We start from the raw sequence: 21,097 nt of genomic DNA, 5'->3' as shown, positions 1-21,097 counted from the left end.
CAGGCTAAATCCTGCTTCAGTCTGCTTTACACCAGACACTGTGAGATGAATTCACCTTTCAGCAGGACAATAACCTAGAACACAAAGCCAAATCTACACTGGAGATGCTTACCAAGAATACAGTGAATGTTCCTGAGTGGCCAAGTTACAGTTTTGACTTAAATCTGCTTGAAACTCTATGGCAAGACTTGAAAATTGCTGTCTAGCCATGATCTCCAACACCTTGACAGAGCTTGAAGAATATTTTAAAGAATAATGGGCAAATCTTGCACAATACAGGTGTGCAAAGCTCTTATGAGATTTACCCAAGATGGCTCAAAGCTGTAATCGCTGCCAAAGGTGTTTCTAACATGTATTGAATCACGGGGGTAAATACTTATCTAATCAAGGTACTGTATAAAAAATAAAAAATAAATGTTAGAATTTTGTCTAACCCTTTGACAGAGCATTTTGTGTAGATCGTAAAAAAAAAAAAAAAGAATAAGACATTTAAAGCAATTTTAATCCTACTTTTAAACACAATAAAATGTGAAGATATCCAAGGGGGGTGTAGACTTTCTACACTCTTAGAAAAAATGGTTCCAAAAGGGTTCATCAGCTGCCCCCATAGGAGAACCCTTTTTGGGTTCCAGGTAGAACCCTTTTTTGTTACAGGTAGAACTATTTTGGGTTCCATGTAGAACCCTCTGTGGAAAGGGTTCTACATGGAACTCAAAAGGGTTCTTCAAAGGTTTCTCCTATGGGGACAGCCAAATAACCATTTTAGGTTCTAGATAGCACCTTTTTTATAAGAGTATAGGCACTGTAGAGAGATGTCTTGCCTCATCTATGCAATTGCATATAAATGATTCTGGCTACTTCAGTCTGCACCGCTATAAGAACTGGATCTCACAGATGGTTTAAACACCCTCTTCAATTCCTACCCAGTATATTCACAGGCACACATCCTTTAGTTGTATCTTAAAAGGTTAATGACGTCTGCTACAAATCCAATCATCTGGATGTCTTGACCCTTCTGCCAAAGGCCATTAGACCTTCCTGAATGACAAATCTAAGCAATTATGTTTTATTCTATAATTTATTTATTTCAGATAAGGCCCATGAGTGATTGATTGTGACTTTATTAATGAACCAATGAAGGTGTGACCTGGTCACAGTATGATATAAAGCATAGGCCATGTTTTTGGCTTATCAGGGTTAATTTGAAAGTTATAATGTAATTCTGGATTTTACATAGACTATTCTTTATAACAGTCTTTGTCCCAAATATTCACACATTTTAAGTGACCTAACAGATAAACTGAAATTAAATATTTAGCATTTGATGTCACCTTCATAAACCATGTGTTGTGGTTATGAATTGGTGCCTTCTTGACCTGATTATTATGCTATTGCCCAAGTCTGCGGATGTTTGTGGGATCAGATGACCTCCTTAGTAAATGTAACACTCCCACAACCGTCTGTGATAAAGGTCAAGAGGACTCACTTGTACAGTTTGATCAACATACACTAATTGTGAAATCATCATGTGATTGTTGAGTACTGTATTCATTTGAACTATGTATATGTACGTTCATTGTAATACATTTTTTAAAATCATTGCGACAATTGCGACTCATTGTTTTTTGTACAACAGATGGAAAGTATAACTAAGACATAGGCATGTCATTCTAATGTCACAGACTTTGTACACCCTTAACTCCAAAGATAAATGGATAAATACTAAATAAGGATAACAGCCACCATAATTGTGAATCATAAAATGTTTTTAGTGTGCTTTCAAGGCTCACATAGAAATGACGGTAAACTATAGCCACAGTGGCTTGTCTAACAGAAAATGCTCTGAACTGTGACCAATGGAAAATCTGGCATTTTAACTGAAACTAAAATATGAAATAAAATACCCCAGAAGAGTAAGAATGAAGGATAGAAAAATGCATAGAAATAGCATAGATATGGAGAAATGCTAAACATAATGGGCAGACATGAAACAAATTCAAATAACAGTTCAGTAAAAATCAAATGACCATATCAGAATTTTAACAAATACATTTAAATGTATTTCAATTCCATTGACAGTGTGTTACAGTGTCTCTCAGACAATAGAAAAGAGATTCAGAAAGAGTTTCAAAAACCTTATAGTAATTTGCTCATACCATCATGGTGAGTTAGAATTTGCAAACAGGACTACAAATTGCTACATGATAAAGCCTAATGGGAGTTGTAGTCGGTTTGGCAGTATTTCGGAATGGAAGTTCAAGTTTTTAAGTGCAATCTTTTAACTACAATGTCCAAAACTTAAATCCAGTAACCTCAAAACTAATGGATACAAAAAAATCTAAACAAAATGATCAAATAAATATATATATAAATAAAAGGCAAACATACAAAGATGGTTGCTCTCTCAATCAGACGTTTCCGATTCTGTAACTCTAAACCCTCATCAGTTCTTTTCTCTCCAACCTCATTTTGATTTCACACCAATAGTAATGCTTCTCCTCAAAATGGTGTCGGATTTCTCATTCTATTTCCTCTACCACTCCGCTCTGTCCCCTCACCCACTTCCAGTACCTTCAGATTTAACATATTCTCCTCCCTTACTTGCTTTTATGACTTATCAATCCAGTCTGTACCAACCACATCCTAGTTCACGAATGGCCAACTTGTGTCCTGAGGAGCCAGTCAGTGTATCTATGGTTTTGTTCCAGCCCAGCTGTAGTACACCTGATTTAGACAGACTCTCCAGCACCAGTTGGCTGTCCCTGCCTGCCCTAGCCAGACCCCTCACCCTTCCCACCCTAGCCCTCCCTGTACCCAAGTGTAGACAAACAGGTCAGCGCTGAAGCCTAGCTCTCCTCTAGCTGGCTGATGATCTGGCCAGACCAGGTCTCATGCTTCGTCCCTGGGTTCAGATGAACGATCTTCACCTCCACGGCCTGGACCTTCAGGTTTTTGGGTGGGATCCGGGAGACTTTGTATGTGACCTCATCTCCTTCTACTGGGACATACTCGCCCTCGATACTGAAATAGATTGAATTAATGATTTAGATGTTCATTTACTGTACAATATGAATATGCAGTCAGTTCCTGCTCTGAACTGACACTGAACACTGATGTTACATTGTTGCTCTGAGATAGAAAGCTGTGAACAGAATCTTAAAAACTGGGCATTTTGTTAATTTTAGCAATTTGCCAAGCTAAAGAAGGTTGTTGTAGTGATGATGGCCACTCACTCCGAGATGTGAACAAAGATGTCATCTCCGCCATTGGTGGGGCGGATGAAGCCATGACCTTGTGACCTGCAGAAGCTCTTGCACACGCCCTTAAATGCTGGCCCTGAGGTGGCCCGCACCGTGCTGAAGAGGGAGAGACAGGGGAGAGAGAATCATGTCCCCTCTAAACAAAACATTACATCAACACACCATATCCCTTCTGCTACTGCTTGTGAAAACAAGTTATTCTCTAAGAAGTTAAGGAATGTACTTCTAGGCAGAGTTGCAAAGAAAAAGCCATATCTCAGACTGGCCAATAAAAAGAAAAGATTAAGATGGGCAGTCTGAGATATGGCTTTTTCTTTGCAACTCTGCTAGAAGGTCAGCATCCCGGAGTCGCCTCTTCACTGTTGATGTTGAGACTGGTGTTTTGCGGGTACTATTTAATGAAGCTGCCAGTTGAGGACCTGTGAGGCATCTGTTTCTCAAACTAGACACTCTAATGCATTTGTCCTCTTGCTCAGATGTGCACCGGGGCCTCCCACTCCTCTTTCTATTCTGGTTATAGCCAGTTTGCGTTGTAAGAGATCTTACGTTTCTTGGTAATTTCTCACATGGAATAGCCTTCATTTCTCAGAACAAGAATAGACTGACGTGTTTCAGAAGAAAGTTATTTGTTTCTGGCCATTTTAAGCCTGTAATCTAACCCATAATTGCTGATGCTCAACTAGTCTCAAGAAGGCCAGATTTATTGCTTCTTTAATCAGCACAACAATTTTCAGCTGTGCTAACATAATTGCAAAAGGGTTTTCTAATGATCAATTAGCCTTTTAAAATGATAAACTTGGATTAGCAAACACAACGTGCCATTGGAACACAGAACTGATGGTTGCTGATAATGGGCCTCTGTATGCCTATGTAGATATTCCATAAAAAATCTGCCGTTTCCAGCTACAATAGCCATTTACAACATGAACAATGTCTACACTGTATTTCTGATCAATTTGATGTTATTTTAATGACAAAAATATTGCTTTTCCTTTCAAAAACAAGGACATTTCTAAGTGACCCCACATTTTTGAAAGGTAGTCTATATATAAACGTCATATAAGTGAACGATAATGAACATGCACTATCAAACAAATTCTAATACAGAAATGCATTCATGAGCAGCATATCTGGTTGCTTACGCTGAGTAGGTGCGGGTGCGTTTGGTGGGCAGTGGGCTGGGCAGTGACCGGGGCTGGGGTGGCGCTCCCCTTTCCCACACACGGCTGCCCTCCCTCAAGAAGGGGAAGGAGAGGGAAAGGGGCGCAGCCCGGGGGGAGCGCAGAGGGGCCTCTGAGGGGGACGTCATGCTGGGGTCTGCCATGGCTGAGGCACGGGCCAGGTCGCTCTTCTTACCACTCTTCTGGTTCTTCACCACTTGGCCTGATGCTGACACTCCAGTTATGTGTTTGTCTGCTCACTGTCTCTGTTTTAATATCTCTTGCTATCAGGTACACAGGTCAGTTTGTTTCAGCAGGTTTCTTAACGGGCCTGCTGTGAAGAAGGAAGGAGAAGAAAACAAACTAAACTAAAATGTACGTTTGTGTTAAGACATTGACGAAAAGTGGATTGAAGAAAATAAACACCAGAAGGAACAACTGAGACAAAGACAGATTTCATGAAGTTCATCGCTACTGCAGAGAACATGTAGAGGAAGGGGAGGACAATCCTCCTCAGTGAATTTCATAAAAATAAAAACAGTAAAACATTGAAAAAGTTATCCTTTTTAGATAAAACTATACTAAATATATTCACGTCACCAAATACTTGATTAAAACACACTGTTTTGCAATGAAGGTCTACAGTAGCCTCAACAGCACTCTGTAGGGTAGCACCATGGTGTAACCGGAGGACAGCTAGCTTCCGTCCTCCTCTTGGTACATCGAATTCAATAGAAAACCTAGGAGGCTCTTGGTTCTCACCCCCTTCAATAGACTTACACAGTAATTATGACAACTTCCGCAGGACGTCCTCTCAACCTATCAGAGCTCTTGCAGCATGAACTGACATGTTGTCCACCCAATCAAAGGATCAGAGAATGAATCTAGCACTGAAAGCATAAGCTACAGCTAGCCAGCACTGCAGTGCATAAAATGTGGTGAGTAGTTGACTCAAAGAGAGAGAAGACAATAGTTGAACAGTTTTCAACAAATACATTTCTTCAAAAATGAAGGAGAAGCAAGAGAGAGAGAGTGTCATTTTTTTTCAGTTTCACTTACTTAGCAAATGAAGCTGGCTAGTTTAGTTACTCAAACACCCAGCTCAAATAGAGGGATGCTATGTTAGCTAGCTGGCTATGACTATCCAACACAACACTAGAACTCTTCCAAGTCAAGGTAAGCTTTTGATTTGATTAGTTTATTGCCACCAGGGCCCGCCGGTGTAACTGCTTACTGACTATAATATAATAATAATATAATATGCCATTTAGCAGACACTTTTATCCAAAGCGACTTACAGTCATGCGTGCATACATTTTTGTGTATGGGTGGTCCCGGGGATCGAACCCACTATACACTGTAACGTTACTGCATGATTGTAGCGGGTTTACTAACACATTAGTTCTATTAGCTATGTTGACTAGGATGTTACTTTAGCTAATATGGGGACAACGATGTAGGCTGTGTGTAGCGGTTATGACATGGTTTGGCTTGGAACGTTTTTTTTCGCCAGGTCACATACAGCTGATGTGTTGATAATTGAAGTCCACAAACGAAGGAAAAAGGTGAGAGGAGGAGAGTACAGAGGCGAGAAGGAATACAAAGTGGCTGCTATGAATGTGAACTGTGTTGATGCGTGATCAGGGGTGTATTCATTCCGCCAATTCTGTTGAAAAACTTTTCTTAAACGGAAGCAAACGAAACGGGGATAAAAATATCTGAATTGGTCCGATAGAAACTCTTGTTTACAACTGTTGGACTAATGATTACACCCTAGATAAGCTAGATGCAGGCAAGAGTGCGCAAGGCGGTATTGAATGTGTCACTGTCTGTCAACTCAAATGTTTCTCTCGACCTGTGTGCACCTACGTTGTAAACTTTCATTCATAGGCTAGGTTGTAGCAACCTCACGATGGGTATAGGGAAAATTCGAGTATCATGAAGTAGCCTAAACCTATCGATGTTCCATTGAACTGGGTGAATGGAATATGAATGACTGTCATCCAACATGCTGTAATAGAAATAAGGCCATGCTCATGAAAAACAATATTATCCTCCCTCATTATAAACGGCACTGACCGCCACTGGTGCAAAGACATGGTGGTGCATATCGATGGCATGTGCACACAATAAGATAGGACACAGCACACTCTCCAAGGCCAAGATGGCTTTGCATGGTTTAAGATTGTTACATTCTTTCGCTCTGCCTGCATCGTCAAGGTTACAGTAAAACAGAGTTCTCTGACAGCGCGCATGTATAGACCGCCGACGACAGAGCTGCTGGCAAAACGCAAGCGGTGTGTTTGTGACGTCAGCATGCAATACGGGAAAGCGTTGGATAATGACTGCAAACCAAAACAGTAGGGCTGCTACATTGTAACACCAAAATTGTCAAATTAGAGAAGTAGATGATCCTTTCACACGAATGCAAATTGACTGTGTAAAGAAGGATAGGAATCCGTTTTTATGAAGTAAAAATGACAATGTAAAAAGAGAGAAACAGTGAAGGCTATTTCTCTGGAGACTTTCTCTGGGCTAAATCAGAATTAAATATCTGAAATAGTCAGTTGACTCGGCTCAACGTGTCTTAATATCACAAGAAAAATCCCTCTACGTGAGATATTCATAACATTGTATGATTCGTCATGTTGCGGAGGCGTGCATTTCGGTTAAGTGAATGACCAGTCTGCATTCCCAGATGATTCTGTCAAAAACAAGCATATCATCCGATTTTTTCAAATTTCCAGAACAGTCGAAAAGGCGGCGCGCGCGAACAGACACGGTATAGGCATGAGAGGATGAGTAGCCTAGTCAAAGGTATTCTATAGCCAACAGTTGTCGTCATTCTCATCAACCCATTTCCTATAGCCTATACTTTGGTCAAAAAGGCTGTCACACGTAATGAATAGGCGACATATTTTCTACAATCCAAACAATAGATGGCACACGCATACTTGAATATTTCTACAATTATAAAAAATTACAAAAACATGGGCCTACTTACTGCATTGCTAGAGTCCGTTTGTCGGTAGAGGACGGGTGTGTGCGCCTTGGCAGTTACTATTATATAACATTAATTAAATAAATAACTCCAATAAATCCGCGTAGTGCCGCGGAATACCCTGATCTGCGGGGTGTTGCTGAGGCTGCGCAGCTGCCGCTGGCTGATTGTCCACTGTAGAGTCGAGAGAATGGGCGTGATGTTTGTGATGCCGATAGATTTGTTGTCATAACAAGACTGCTATGCTCATACACGTCAAAGCAGTTATTACATTAAACAATGAGGTATTCGTATTGTAAACTATACTGATGTATTCCTTCATGTAACGGTGTAAGTAAAAATAACCTAAATCAAGATCAGAATATGATACATTCATTTGGCCTGGAAGAATCTGGCTTCTATGGTTTATAAAAAATGTTGTTAGGTGCTTCAGAAGCCAGACTTCCCACCCACTAAAATACACAAATTACATTGAGGTATAGTGCTTGTGGGTTCATGACAGTCCTTCCCAAGAACTATAATTTTTGTATGATCTTTTTGGGATACATGTCCTATTCACAATTATAAACTGGGTGGGTCGAACCCTGAATGTTGATTGGATGACAGCCGTGGTATATGAGACCATATACCACTGGTATGACAAAACATTTATTTTTACTGCTCTAATTACATTGGTAACCAGTTTATAAATGGCCAATATACCATGGCTAAGGGCTGTATCCAGGCACTCGTGCCTAAGAACATCCATTAGCCATGGTATGTTGGCCATTTACCACATCCCTTTGGGCCTTATTGCTTAAATAACCCAACTCAAAATCATGCAAACAAAAATGATCACTGATGAAACACTATACTGGTCACAAAGACAACACACAATTGTATATTTAGGCACACTCACTCAGACTTACATGGTGACACTAAAGAGGCCAATTGGGGCCTTTTACTCAGTCTTTCTTACTGTCATGTGCACCGGGTGTAAATGCTGGTACGTTAACAGTTATGGTGGTAGTATTTACAATATACAGAGGGAAGTGGATCTACACCTTTGCAAGGGAGACAGTTCTCCATGTCCCCAGTCTGTGTGCTCTATTAGTAATCCTTGCTACTGATCCCTTGTCCTTGGGTCTGCCATTATGAAGGCAGATAGGGCAGTTCCTATTATGGGAATCCTGGCTCCTCCACTTGAGCTCGCAGTTCTGTGTCCATGAGCCTCGTGGACACTTCAGAGGCATGTTTCTCCAGTGTTAAAGTCACAACCTGGGAGGAGGGACTCTGAGAAGAGTCCAAAAAGAAGGTGTATGTCCAAGCAGCTGGGATGAATACTTGACAGCTGTCTCCCCTGTTTTCTCTACTGTAATGGTCTCTCCCTTTCGCTAGCTGTTCCACCAGGACAGGAGGCCCAAGCCTGGCTCGCTAATGGTACCCTGGAACACAAGAAAGGCGTGGGGGGGGATGAATTATGGCCATTATTAGAGAAAACTGACATAGCATTGAAAAATACCTTAAAATAGTCATTTGTAAAAAGGATGTATGATGTAAAACCAAAAGTACACCTATGTGACGGACGTCACTGTGCTGTTAACAGTTTTGCCTCCTCGAACGAGTGGTCCTTTGCTTCGCAAGCACAAGTGACCACCCTGCTTGACAAAGTACTAACCAGTTGCACTACCCAAAAGGTACCAATTCGGCAGCACCATCGCCATAGACTTAGATATACAGCTCCAGCGCCCCAAAGCCTGTTTTAGCATGGGCAGCGCCCTTGAGGACTTTCACAATTTTGAAGTAGTCAACTGGGTGGGACTGGGGGAGAACATTGTTTGCATCCATCAGCTACCTAAGATCACATAATTCCTTCCAAGTCATCAGGAGGGATCAGCCAATGAATTATACTCCTGAGCAAACATTCCATACCTGCTCACTGGACGTTTTGAGTGAGCTTACCAGTACCATTTAACTCAGTTACATATACTGTATATGGATACTTGAAATTATTCAATTCACAACAATAGTAATTAAATATTTTGTAGTGTGAAATAAGTCTTATATCAGTGAGCGCTTTCTTACTAGCAGTGTGTAAGGGGCCTCTTTCTTCTGGCCACTGTCCTCTGCTCCTGGGGCTGAAGGGGTGTCAGTTACTGCGGCAGAAGGGCCCGTAGGCGACGTGTCCAGGAAGACTTCATCTGTGACCCGGAAGCGGATCTCCTCACCTTGGTCCATGTAGAGGTCATGGGCCCCTTCGTCCGTCTCATACTCCCACACCCACACCTGCTCCGTTTCATCGCTGGGGCAGCAGTCAAGGAGCGCATGCTGGATGGATTTATTTTCAGTCGCTTTTACAGGTAAACTAAAATGTCTATCGGATAGCTATCAACATGAGGTTAATTAACATTTACACTATCGTATTCCTGAGCCATCTACTGCAACTCAGCTTTCAAGCAACAAATTGTAAAATGTACACATTGGTAAGAAATACACAAACACACATCACTGAGTAGGATACAATTTTGCAGGCTGCTGTAGGGACTCTGGGGGAATGACGATGTCATCAAAGAATCCTAGGCTGACTGTAAAACAAAACATGGTAGTGTGAACAAATCTATACGGACAGACTGCCACATCAATGTTATACTTCATACTGAGACATTCTCCCTGTTGATCCACTTTATACATTGAGAGAGAGACAGGGTCGGTAGGAATCCCATTGCAGTGTGTACTGACTCCTCTGGGGCTGTGACGGCGGTGTATAAAAAGCAGCTGACCCAGATTAGTGTATCAGCAAATCACAGCATTTTCAAGTGTTCCTATTTTCACATGATGAGGCCTATTAGTCCAGAATAGACATAGGTCTATGCGTTATGGACAATGCTGTTGCACTGAGTCATATAGGCTCTTTTTTTTTCTTTTTTTCCCTAGGGGGTAGATCAGCTTTAATATTGCAGATCGATTGTAACTTCCATCAATGTAATTGTCTGCATCACTTCCAATCCCCCATATGTTTTTTTTCTCTCTCATACATACACATATACAGTGAGGGAAAAAAGTATTTCATCCCCTGCTGATTTTGTACGTTTGCCCACTGACAAAGAAATTATCAGTCTATAATATTAATGGTAGGTTTATTTGAACAGTGAGACAGAATAACAACAAAAGAATCCAGAAAAACGCATGTCAAAAATGTTATAAATTGATTTGCATTTTAATGTGGGATATAAGTATTTGACCCCCTCTCAATCAGAAAGATTTCTGGCTGCCAGGTGTCTTTTATACAGGTAAGGAGCTGAGATTAGGAGCACACTCTTAAAGGGAGTGCTCCTAATCTCAGTTTGTTACCTGTATAAAAGACACCTGTCCACAGAAGCAATCAATCAATCAGATTCCAAACTCTCCACCATGGCCAAGACCAAAGAGCTCTCCAAGGATGTCAGGGACAAGATTGTAGACCTACACAAGGCTGGAATGGGCTACAAGATCATCGCCAAGCAGCTTGGTAAGAAGGTGACAACAGTTGGTGCGATTATTCGCAAATGGAAGAAACACAAAATAACTGTCAATCTCCCTCAGCCTGGGGCTCCATGCAAGATCTCACCTCGTGGAGTTGCAATGATCATGAGAACGGTGAGGAATCAGTCCAGAACTACACGGGAGGATCTTGTCAATGATCTCAAGGCAGCTGGGACCATAGTCACCAAGAAAACAATTGGTAACACACTACACCGTGAAGGACTGAAATCCTGCAGCGCCCGCAAGGTCCCCCTGCTCAAGAAAGCACATATACAGGGCCGTCTGAAGTTTGCCAATGAACATCTGAATGATTCAGATGAGACCAAAATCGAGCTCTTTGGCATCAACTCAACTCGTCGTGTTTGGAGGAGGAGGAATGCTGCCTATGACCCCAAGAACACCATCCCCACCGTCAAACATGGAGGTGGAAACATTATGCTTTGGGGGTGTTTTTCTGCAAAGGGGACAGGACAACTTCACCGCATCAAAGGGACGATGGACGGCGCCATGTACCGTCAAATCTTGGGTGAGAACCTCCTTCCCTCAGCCAGGGCATTGAAAATGGGTCGTGGATGGGTATTCCAGCATGACAATGACCCAAAACACACGGCCAAGGCAACAAAGGAGTGGCTCAAGAAGAAGCACATTAAGGTCCTGGAGTGGCCGAGCCAGTCTCCAGACCTTAATCCCATAGAAAATCTGTGGAGGGAGCTGAAGGTTAGAGTTGTCAAACGTCAGCCTCGAAACCTTAATGACTTGGAGAAGATCTGCAAAGAGGAGTGGAACAAAATCCCTCCTGAGATGTGTGCAAACCTGGTGGCCAACTACAAGAAACGTCTGACCTCTGTGATTGCCAACAAGGGTTTTGCCACCAAGTACTAAGTCATGTTTTGCTGAGGGATCAAATACTTATTTCCCTCATTAAAATGCAAATCAATTTATAACATTTTTGACATGCGTTTTTCTGGATTTTTGTTGTTGTTATTCTGTCTCTCACTGTTCAAACAAACCTACCATTAAAATTATAGACTGATCATGTCTTTGTCAGTGGGCAAACGTACAATATCAGCAGGGGATCAAATACTTTTTTCCCTCACTGTACCTTTCCATGGTAGCAAGATTTTATCTATTTTTGCTAACTTTCTATCAAAATGTATTGGAGTGAGATCATTTATTTCATTTGGGGTATGTATTCCGAGTATATCCACATCACCATCAGACCATTTTATTGGTAAACTACATGGTAATGTACATTTTTTATGTTTTAGTGATCCAATAAGTAATATAGTATATTTATCATAATTTGGTTGTAATCCAGAGAGGTTAGAACATATATCTAGATCCTCTATTAGGCTGTGGAGGGATTCAAGTTGTGGATTTAAAAGAAAACATGAATCATCAGTGTACAATGACACCTTTATTTTTAAGCTCTGGATTTCTAATCCCTTGATATTATTGTTGGATATGATTTTAATAGCTAGCATCTCGATGGCCATAATAAATAGATATGCCGATAGTGGACAACCTTGTTTCACTCCTCGACAGTTTAAAACTTTTGGAAAAATAGCCATTATTTACTATTTTACACCTAGGGTTACTATACATGATTTTAATCCAATTTATAAGAGATTCTCCTAAATTGAAATGCTCCAGGCATTGATATACACTGCTCAAAAAAATAAAGGGAACACTTAAACAACACAATGTAACTCCAAGTCAATCACACTTCTGTGAAATCAAACTGTCCACTTAGGAAGCAACACTGATTGACAATACATTTCACATGCTGTTGTGCAAATGGAATAGACAACAGGTGGAAATTATAGGCAATTAGCAAGACACCCCCAATAAAGGACTGGTTTTGCAGGTCGTGACCACAGACCACTTCTCAGTTCCTATGCTTCCTGGCTGATGTTTTGGTCACTTTTGAATGCTGGCGGTGCTTTCACTCTAGTGGTAGCATGAGACGGAGTCTACAACCCACACAAGTGGCTCAGGTAGTGCAGCTCATCCAGGATGGCACATCAATGCGAGCTGTGGCAAGAAGGTTTGCTGTGTCTGTCAGCGTAGTGTCCAGAGCATGGAGGCGCTACCAGGAGACAGACCAGTACATCAGGAGACGTGGAGGAGGCCGTAGGAGGGCAACAACCCAGCAGCAGGACTGCTACCTCCGCCTTTGTGCAAGGAGGAGCACTGCCAGAGCCCTGCAAAATGACCTCCAGCAGGCCACAAATGTGCATGTGTCTGCTCAAACGGTCAGAAACAGACTCCATGAGGGTGGTATGAGGGCCCGACGTCCACAGGTGGGGGTTGTGCTTACAGCCCAACACCGTGCAGGACGTTTGGCATTTGCCAGAGAACACCAAGATTGGCAAATTCGCCACTGGTGCCCTGTGCTCTTCACAGATGAAAGCAGGTTCACACTGAGCACGTGACAGAGTCTGGAGACGCCGTGGAGAACGTTCTGCTGCCTGCAACATCCTCCAGCATGACCGGTTTGGCGATGATTTTGTTGTCAGCACATTCAACTATGTAAAGAAAAAAGTATTTAATAAGATTATTTAATTCATTCAGATCTAGGATGAGTTATTTTAGTGTTCCCTTTATTTTTTTGAGCAGTGTATAAACCCCAGTCGTACTTTATCAAATACCTTTTCGAAGTCTGCTATGAATAGCAGGCCTGGTTTCCCAAATGTTTCATAGTGTTCTATTGTTTCCAGTACTTGCCTTATATTATCTCCAATGTATCGTCCATGTAAAAGACCTGTCTGATTAGAATGAATAATGTCCGACAATACCTTTTTAATTCTATGCGCTATACATTTTGCATCACAACACTGAAGTGTAAGGGGCCTCCAATTTTTTTTATGGACTGGATCTTTATATTTTCCACTTATATCCTGTTTCAGTAATAATGAAATCAGACCTTCTTGAGTGTCTGATAATCTACCATTTACATAGGAGTGGTTAAAACATGCTAATAACGGTCCTCTGAGTATATCAAAAAGGTTTGGTATACCTCGACTGGTATGCCATCCAACCCTGGAGTTTTCCCGGACTTAAAGTCTATAATTGCATCCAGAAGTTCCTCCTCTGTAATTTCACCTTCACGCTATTAGGACGATTAGGACTTAACATTCAGATGGGTGGTGAGAAAACTGGAAGGCGAGGGAAAAGATTAGGACTTTCTCTCACCATGTACTCCTTCTTGACTGCAGTACTTGATCTTTCCAACAAGAATCTCATCCAAGAAAGGGTGGAACACAACATACCTGAAGTGTACTAACAAACAGAGTAGGGAAAAGATAGGGTCACACCAAAATGGACACAGTCCTAAGAGAAAGTCCCTGCTCAGAAACAACCCTTAGGCCCTGCCCTCCAGGCACTTGTGTAGATCTGATAGGATTGGATAGGAATAAGGTGCAATATGGGTCTTTATAGAACGCCATTTGGGTCTTTGCGTGTCAAAAAAGATACGTCAAATAACACTATTTGACACGTCAAATAAGCTTTTCATTTGACGTGCCAAATGACACTATTCTATTATAGAATGTTGTGTGCGCTAAATTTGTATGCGCAAGCCAAGTGCCACCACTACAGTCAGTAGCACCGTCAAAGCTGTAAAAAACAATCAAAGTCTGCAAACAAGCACACACACCGGCCACAATGTGTTTACAATACTGCTTTGGTAATAAGCCATTATTTGTTCGACTGAATGGGAAAACGTCAGTGTGAGCATTTGAAATAAGATCAGGATCAAACGAGCAGGATCAAAAATGTTAGCTAGGTAGTCCAACATTCTCCCCGACATGCAACCATCCCAGAGGCAGGGGAGAAAGGATGGTGATCCTGCTGCTTCTGCCTGCCAGCCAGCCAGCATTACATACATTAGGGGTATTTTAGATGATGACACCTAGCTAGATAGTTAGCTTGCTAACTATAGCTACGGAAACAGATTGTTGTTTTGCTATGTTTTTGGGGGAGAACATTGTTTGCATCCATCAGCTACCTAGCTTTTCTTCTGACCAGCAATGTCTCAGAGCTTGGGGAAGTGTGTGTCTGCCTTGTGTGGCTGCGGCAGGTGCGCGAGACAAAAACTTCACCAGAATCATAGCATACGTATCGGTAAATCACTGTGACATATGAAATACGAGTGATAGTTATTACACATTGATTACACTAAGTACAGTACATTTGTTTATGAACGTGTTAAATTATATTCAAGTCCTGTTTTGTCAACAAGCTTATTCGACGCGTCAAATAGTTATCTGAAGTGTATCTTCTTTGACAAGCAAAGACCCAATCGGTGTCCTATAATAACTTTGCATATTTCAATTCTTCCAGATCTACACGAAGTGCCTTAGGCTAGGTTGAAGATAACAATGGTTAAAACAACATAATTCCATGCAGAAGCATTCAAAAATAAACAAATTGATTGAACCAGCACCGGAGCGAAAATGACAAAGTGAATGTTAGCAGTAAAGAAAGTTCGTCATCAATGTGGAAAATAAACAGAATGGTTGGGAATGCCAGCTAACTACTCAACAAACACATAACATACCCGTTTTACTGTCACTATATCAATTTAAAATGTTTTTCAAATTATCTACAGCCTCTTTATTACTTGAGTTCCCGACGGTGGTCACGTTTTCAATGCTAATCTTGTAGAATCAGCAACGGCGCTGGTCCAATGAATGTGTTTATTTGCGAACGCTCCGCATGGAATTATTACATTGTCTTAACCTGTATTTTTTCTACCTTAGGTAAGGGTCAAGGGTTGTTTTAGGATTGAGCCTACAAATGTATTCACTTGTTACCTCCAAATCAATATTCATATGAAACATGTAGGCCTATCAGCAACATTAAACAGGTTTCCATCCAACCATTTCATGCGGATGAATTACGCATAAAAAAAATTAACTCACAACAGGCCTGATTGAAACACATTTGAGGGCAAAATGTCAACAACACAAAATACACTAGACAACGGTGGATAATTTTTCCCATGTGAAATAGATAAATCGTGGTCGAAACGCTGCAACTATTGATATAATAATCATCATGTCGAAGTAAACTTGGAGTCATGCAATGATATGTTACGTTGTAGCCTACTACCACCATGCCGTGGAAAAGCATGAAGAGTTTATAGGCAGATTAAATAAATGATGATGGTGGTTAAAGGCCCAGTGCAGTGAAAACTGATTTTCCTGTGTTGTGTGTATACAGTGGGGAGAACAAGTATTTGATACACTGCCGATTTTGCAGGTTTTCCTACTTACAAAGCATGTAGAGGTCTGTAATTCTTATCATAGGTACACTTCAACTGTGAGAGACGGAATCTAAAACAAAAATCCAGAAAATCACATTGTATAATTTTTAAGTAATTAATTTGCATTTTATTGCATGACATAAGTATTTGATCACCTACCAACCAGTAAGAATTCCGTCTCTCACAGACCTGTTAGTTTTTCTTTAAGAAGCCCTCCTGTTCTCCACTCATTACCTGTATTAACTGCACCTGTTTGAACTCGTTACCTGTATAAAAGACACCTGTCCACACACTCAATCAAACAGACTCCAACCTCTCCACAATGGCCAAGACCAGAGAGCTGTGTAAGGACATCAGGGATACAATTGTAGACATGCACAAGGCTGGGATGGACTACAGGACAATAGGCAAGCAGCCTGGTGAGAAGGCAACAACTGTTGGCGCAATTATTAGAAAATGGAAGAAGTTCAAGATGATGGTCAATGACCCTCGGTCTGGGGCTCCATGCAAGATCTCACCTCGTGGGGCATCAATGATCATGAGGAAGGTGAGGGATCAGCCCAGAACTACACGGCAGGACCTGGTCAATGACCTGAAGAGAGCTGGGACCACAGTCTCAAAGAAAACCATTAGTAACACACTACGCCGTCATGGATTAAAATCCTGCAGTGCACGCAAGGTCCCCCTGCTCAAGCCAGCGCATGTCCAGGCTCGTCTGAAGTTTGCCAATGACCATCTGGATGATCCAGAGGAGGAATGGGAGAAGGTCATGTGGTCTGATGAGACAAAAATAGAGCTTTTGGTCTAAACTCCACTCGCTGTGTTTGGAGGAAGAAGAAGGATGAGTACAACCCCAAGAACACCATCCCAACCGTGAAGCATGGAGGTGGAAACATCATTCTTTGGGGATGCTTTTCTGCAAAGGGGACAGGACGACTGCACCGTATTGAGGGGGAGGATGGATGGGGCCATGTATCGCGAGATCTTGGCCAACAACCACCTTCCCTCAGTAAGAGCATTGAAGATGGGTCGTGGCTGGGTCTTCCAGCATGACAACGACCCGAAACACACAGCCAGGGCAACTAAGGAGTGGCTCCGTAAGAAGCATCTCAAGGTCCTGGAGTGGCCTAGCCAGTCTCCAGACCTGAACCCAATAGAAAATCTTTGGAGGGAGCTGAAAGTCCGTATTGCCCAGCGACAGCCCCGAAACCTGAAGGATCTGCAGTGTATCAAATACTTGTTCTCCCCACTGTGTGTATATATACAGTGGGGAGAACAAGTATTTGATACACTGCCGATTTTGCAGGTTTTCCTACTTACAAAGCATGTAGAGGTCTGTAATTTTTATCATAGGTACACTTCAACTGTGAGAGACGGAATCTAAAAAAAAAAAAATCCAGAAAATCACATTGTATGATTTTTAAGTAATTAATTTGCATTTTATTGCATGACATAAGTATTTGATACATCAGAAAAGCAGAACTTAATATTTGGTACAGAAACCTTTGTTTGCAATTACAGAGATCATACGTTTCCTGTAGGTCTTGACCAGGTTTGCACACACTGCAGCAGGGATTTTGGCCCACTCCTCCATACAGACCTTCAGGTTTCGGGGGCTGTCGCTGGGCAATACGGACTTTCAGCTCCCTCCAAAGATTTTCTATTGGGTTCAGGTCTGGAGACTGGCTAGGCCACTCCAGGACCTTGAGATGCTTCTTACGGAGCCACTCCTTAGTTGCCCTGGCTGTGTGTTTCGGGTGCGTTGTCATGCTGGAAGACCCAGCCACGACCCATCTTCAATGCTCTTACTGAGGGAAGGAGGTTGTTGGCCAAGATCTCGCGATACATGGCCCCATCCATCCTCCCCTCAATACGGTGCAGTCGTCCTGTCCCCTTTGCAGAAAAGCATCCCCAAAGAATGATGTTTCCACCTCCATGCTTCACGGTTGGGATGGTGTTCTTGGGGTTGTACTCATCCTTCTTCTTCCTCCAAACACAGCGAGTGGAGTTTAGACCAAAATGCTATATTTTTGTCTCATCAGACCACATGACCTTCTCCCATTCCTCCTCTGGATCATCCAGATGGTCATTGGCAATCTTCAGACGGGCCTGGACATTCGCTGTCTTGAGCAGGGGGACCTTGCGTGCGCTGCAGGATTTTAATCCTTGACGGCGTAGTGTGTTACTAATGGTTTTCTTTGAGACTGTGGTCCCAGCTCTCTTCAGGTCATTGACCAGGTCCTGCCATGTAGTTCTGGGCTGATCCCTCACCTTCCTCATGATCATTGATGCCCCACGAGGTGAGATCTTGCATGGAGCCCCAGACCGAGGGTGATTGACCGTCATCTTGAACTTCTTCCATTTTCTAATAATTGCGCCAACAGTTGTTGCCTTCTCACCAAGCTGCTTGCCTATTGTCCTGTAGCCCATCCCAGCCTTGTGCAGGTCTACAATTTTATCCCTGATGTCCTTACACAGCTCTCTGGTCTTGGCCATTGTGGAGAGGTTGGAGTCTGTTTGATTGAGTGTGTGGACAGGTGTCTTTTATACAGGTAACGAGTTCAAACAGGTGCAGTTAATACAGGCAATGAGTGGAGAACAGGGGGGCTTCTTAAAGAAAGACTAACAGGTCTGTGAGAGCCGGAATTCTTACTGGTTGGTAGGTGATCAAATACTTATGTCATGCAATAAAATGCAAATTAATTACTTTAAAATCATATAATGTGATTTTCTGGATTTTTGTTTTAGATTCCGTCTCTCACAGTTGAAGTGTACCTATGATAAAAATTACAGACCTCTACATGCTTTGTAAGTAGGAAAACCTGCAAAATCGGCAGTGTATCAATTGTTCTCCCCACTGTGTGTGTGTGTGTGTGTGTGTTTTTTTTTTTTTATTATATATATATATATATATATATATATATATATATATATATATATCCACACTATGAGGTTGGAATATTCTGTGAAAATAATGATAATGCCCTTTTAGTGTAAGCGCTGTTTGAAAAGACCGCCTGAAATTTCAGCCTGTTTTTGTGGGATGGAGTTTTGGCCTGCCTGGTGAAATGACTTGATATTAAGATACATGGTCCTCTGTAGCTCAGCTGGTAGAGCACGGCGCTTGTAACGCCAAGGTAGTGGGTTCGATCCTCGGGACCACCCATACACAAAAAATTTATGCACGCATGACTGTAAGTCACTTTGGATAAAAGCGTCTGCTAAATGGCATATCATATTATATTATTATACAAATGGCTGTATTGGGCCTTTAAGTGCACAGTAAGCTTGTCCAATAAATATCGAGGGTGGTATTATTTGATTGCTATTTGATCTTGCGCTTATCCATATCTCATCATATAACCTACTCTGTCAACTTTATCAGCAAACTGTTGTCTAGAGAGCATGCGCCAAAACTACATTGGGCAAGTTTGCTATTTATTGTAACAGTTTGTGACAAAACCATCGGTCGAATTGAAAATGCAATGGAAACATTGAACTTCCATTTTTTATTCGGTACATGGAAATGTAAGCACAAAAGCGCTTTTTATGTGCACTATGTCATCACACAGATTTTTATCTGCAATAAGTGAGTTTGTGCATAAGGTGCATAATATTTTTATGCTGATTTTTGAATATTCGCATGAAAATCTGTCGCAAATTTTAATTTCCTTACCTTTGGTGTGGGAAGCTCCATCACCTGGGAATATGTAGGAATCCTCCAATTTTGTGATGTCATACAGACAGATACAGAGGCCAACCTGGTAAACCACCTGTGGACATGCAAGTAAAAACAGCCTAACATAAATAAATAAAGCACAGATAAGTTAACAAGACTACAATGTCACAATTGTGTTAGGCTAAGCCAAGCAAACATTAAAAGATGAACTGAGCTGACAATATACAGAACCGCTGTACTACCACAGATGAATAGGGGAGTTGGTTACAGTATTTTTGTTACTGCATCCTCTCACCTTATTGGCCAATTTCTTGTTGAGTTCTTCGGCTATGGCCTCATTGAACTGCCGCTGGAAATTCCATGGGGGGATTCTGACAGTGTCAACCATCTCGACCGCCACGAACATGATTCTGGTCCGTGGAAAAACAAGAAACAATATTTAAAGTAGCTATGAATCACAGAAAAATACCTTTCAGACAGGGTGGTATTTACATTTTAGTCATTTAGCAGACGCTCTTATCCATACATTTTCATACTGGTATGCCAGTAAGTCTGCCTGTCAACCATATGGTAAAGTGCTATAGCACAGGTACATTTACCAGCTACCTTATAATATTCCATTCCATTGTTACAGTGTAATGAAACAATATAGCCAGTGTATAACAATTTAATCAAGGAACATGTTATCTCCCTAGCTAGCTAGCTAACACAGCAACAACTGTCCTGAAACTGTTACCTACCTTTCCTTTGAATCTTTTAAACTACTAAAATTAACATTCTGACAATATATCTTCAACTGTAAGGATCAACATCTTATTAGTTTGAATAAATACTGGTATCATAGATAAATTGACACCAAAATCCCCATCTTCGTGTCGCTAGCTTCATAAAATCAAAAAATAATGTTTACACGTGTTGATTTACGACATTATCATTACGGTTTACGGCAGATCGCAATGTTAAAGGCACAGAACGCTTTTTCATACTTGGCAGTTAATTTGAGCAGCAATTTTATTTTAGTATCTCGTTCCTCAAAGTTCTTGGCTTCCTCCTCTGGTCTCCTTTCCTTATCTGGTCTACTCATCTGAGAACTCATACGTTTGTTCTCACCTGCCCAGTTATTCTACGTTAGTGTAAGAAAGGACACACAGAAAGGAAGCCACTTCAGACTATTGCGATACACAGTATTTGTCTTTACACTCAGAGGGCTTCATGGGTTCATGGGTT

At 41.5% G+C, this 21,097-nt stretch overlaps 2 protein-coding genes across 4 annotated transcripts; both read right to left on the bottom strand.

Annotated features, from left to right (window-relative positions):
* Nucleotides 1–712: 712 nt before the first annotated feature.
* LOC121569026 (cold shock domain-containing protein C2) lies at nt 713–8,017 on the bottom strand. 2 transcript variants are annotated; one of them, XM_041879608.2, is made up of 4 exons: nt 7,425–8,017; nt 4,403–4,754; nt 3,234–3,356; nt 713–3,021 (listed from the first exon to the last, which is right to left on the bottom strand). In XM_041879608.2, exons 2-4 carry the CDS (start codon nt 4,582–4,584, stop codon nt 2,847–2,849), a joined length of 480 nt encoding a protein of 159 aa, XP_041735542.1. In that variant the 5' UTR covers nt 4,585–4,754; nt 7,425–8,017; the 3' UTR covers nt 713–2,846. The 2 variants fall into 2 exon arrangements, with proteins under 2 accessions (XP_041735542.1, XP_041735543.1); XM_041879609.2 differs by lacking the exon at nt 7,425–8,017 and having other exon boundaries at nt 4,403–4,773.
* A 65-nt stretch (nt 8,018–8,082) lies between these two features.
* LOC121569027 (DNA-directed RNA polymerase III subunit RPC8) lies at nt 8,083–20,789 on the bottom strand. 2 transcript variants are annotated; one of them, XM_041879611.2, is made up of 7 exons: nt 20,611–20,789; nt 20,166–20,280; nt 19,868–19,964; nt 14,118–14,204; nt 9,922–9,985; nt 9,486–9,702; nt 8,083–8,845 (listed from the first exon to the last, which is right to left on the bottom strand). In XM_041879611.2, the coding sequence occupies exons 2-7, from the start codon at nt 20,274–20,276 to the stop codon at nt 8,795–8,797; spliced, it is 627 nt and encodes a 208-aa protein (XP_041735545.1). In that variant the 5' UTR covers nt 20,277–20,280; nt 20,611–20,789; the 3' UTR covers nt 8,083–8,794. The 2 variants fall into 2 exon arrangements, with proteins under 2 accessions (XP_041735545.1, XP_041735546.1); XM_041879612.2 differs by lacking the exon at nt 14,118–14,204.
* Between the last annotated feature and the right edge of the window lie 308 nt (nt 20,790–21,097).

Source organism: Coregonus clupeaformis, chromosome 7 (assembly GCF_020615455.1).
Source record: "Coregonus clupeaformis isolate EN_2021a chromosome 7, ASM2061545v1, whole genome shotgun sequence".
In the NCBI taxonomy this organism is placed as follows: Eukaryota; Metazoa; Chordata; class Actinopteri; order Salmoniformes; family Salmonidae; genus Coregonus; species Coregonus clupeaformis.
Note: the sequence above shows the minus strand (reverse complement) of the source record. Positions and strands in the feature narration are given on the sequence as shown.

Excerpts from the sequence above, each read along its gene's own strand:
- LOC121569027 (XM_041879611.2), bottom strand. The coding sequence starts at position 20,276 with ATGTTCGTGGCGGTCGAGATGGTTGACACTGTCAGAATCCCCCCATGG. Across the intron at positions 14,205-19,867 it reads TGGAGCTTCCCACACCAAAG|TACACTTCAGGTATGTTGTG; the intron begins GTAAGGAAATTA and ends TCTGTTTGTTAG. Across the intron at positions 9,986-14,117 it reads CAGTCAAGAAGGAGTACATG|TCAGCCTAGGATTCTTTGAT; the intron begins GTGAGAGAAAGT and ends TTTGTTTTACAG.
- LOC121569026 (XM_041879608.2), bottom strand. The coding sequence starts at position 4,584 with ATGGCAGACCCCAGCATGACGTCCCCCTCAGAGGCCCCTCTGCGCTCC. Across the intron at positions 3,357-4,402 it reads CGCACCCGCACCTACTCAGC|CACGGTGCGGGCCACCTCAG; the intron begins GTAAGCAACCAG and ends CTCCCTCTTCAG. Across the intron at positions 3,022-3,233 it reads ATCTTTGTTCACATCTCGGA|TATCGAGGGCGAGTATGTCC; the intron begins GTGAGTGGCCAT and ends AATCTATTTCAG.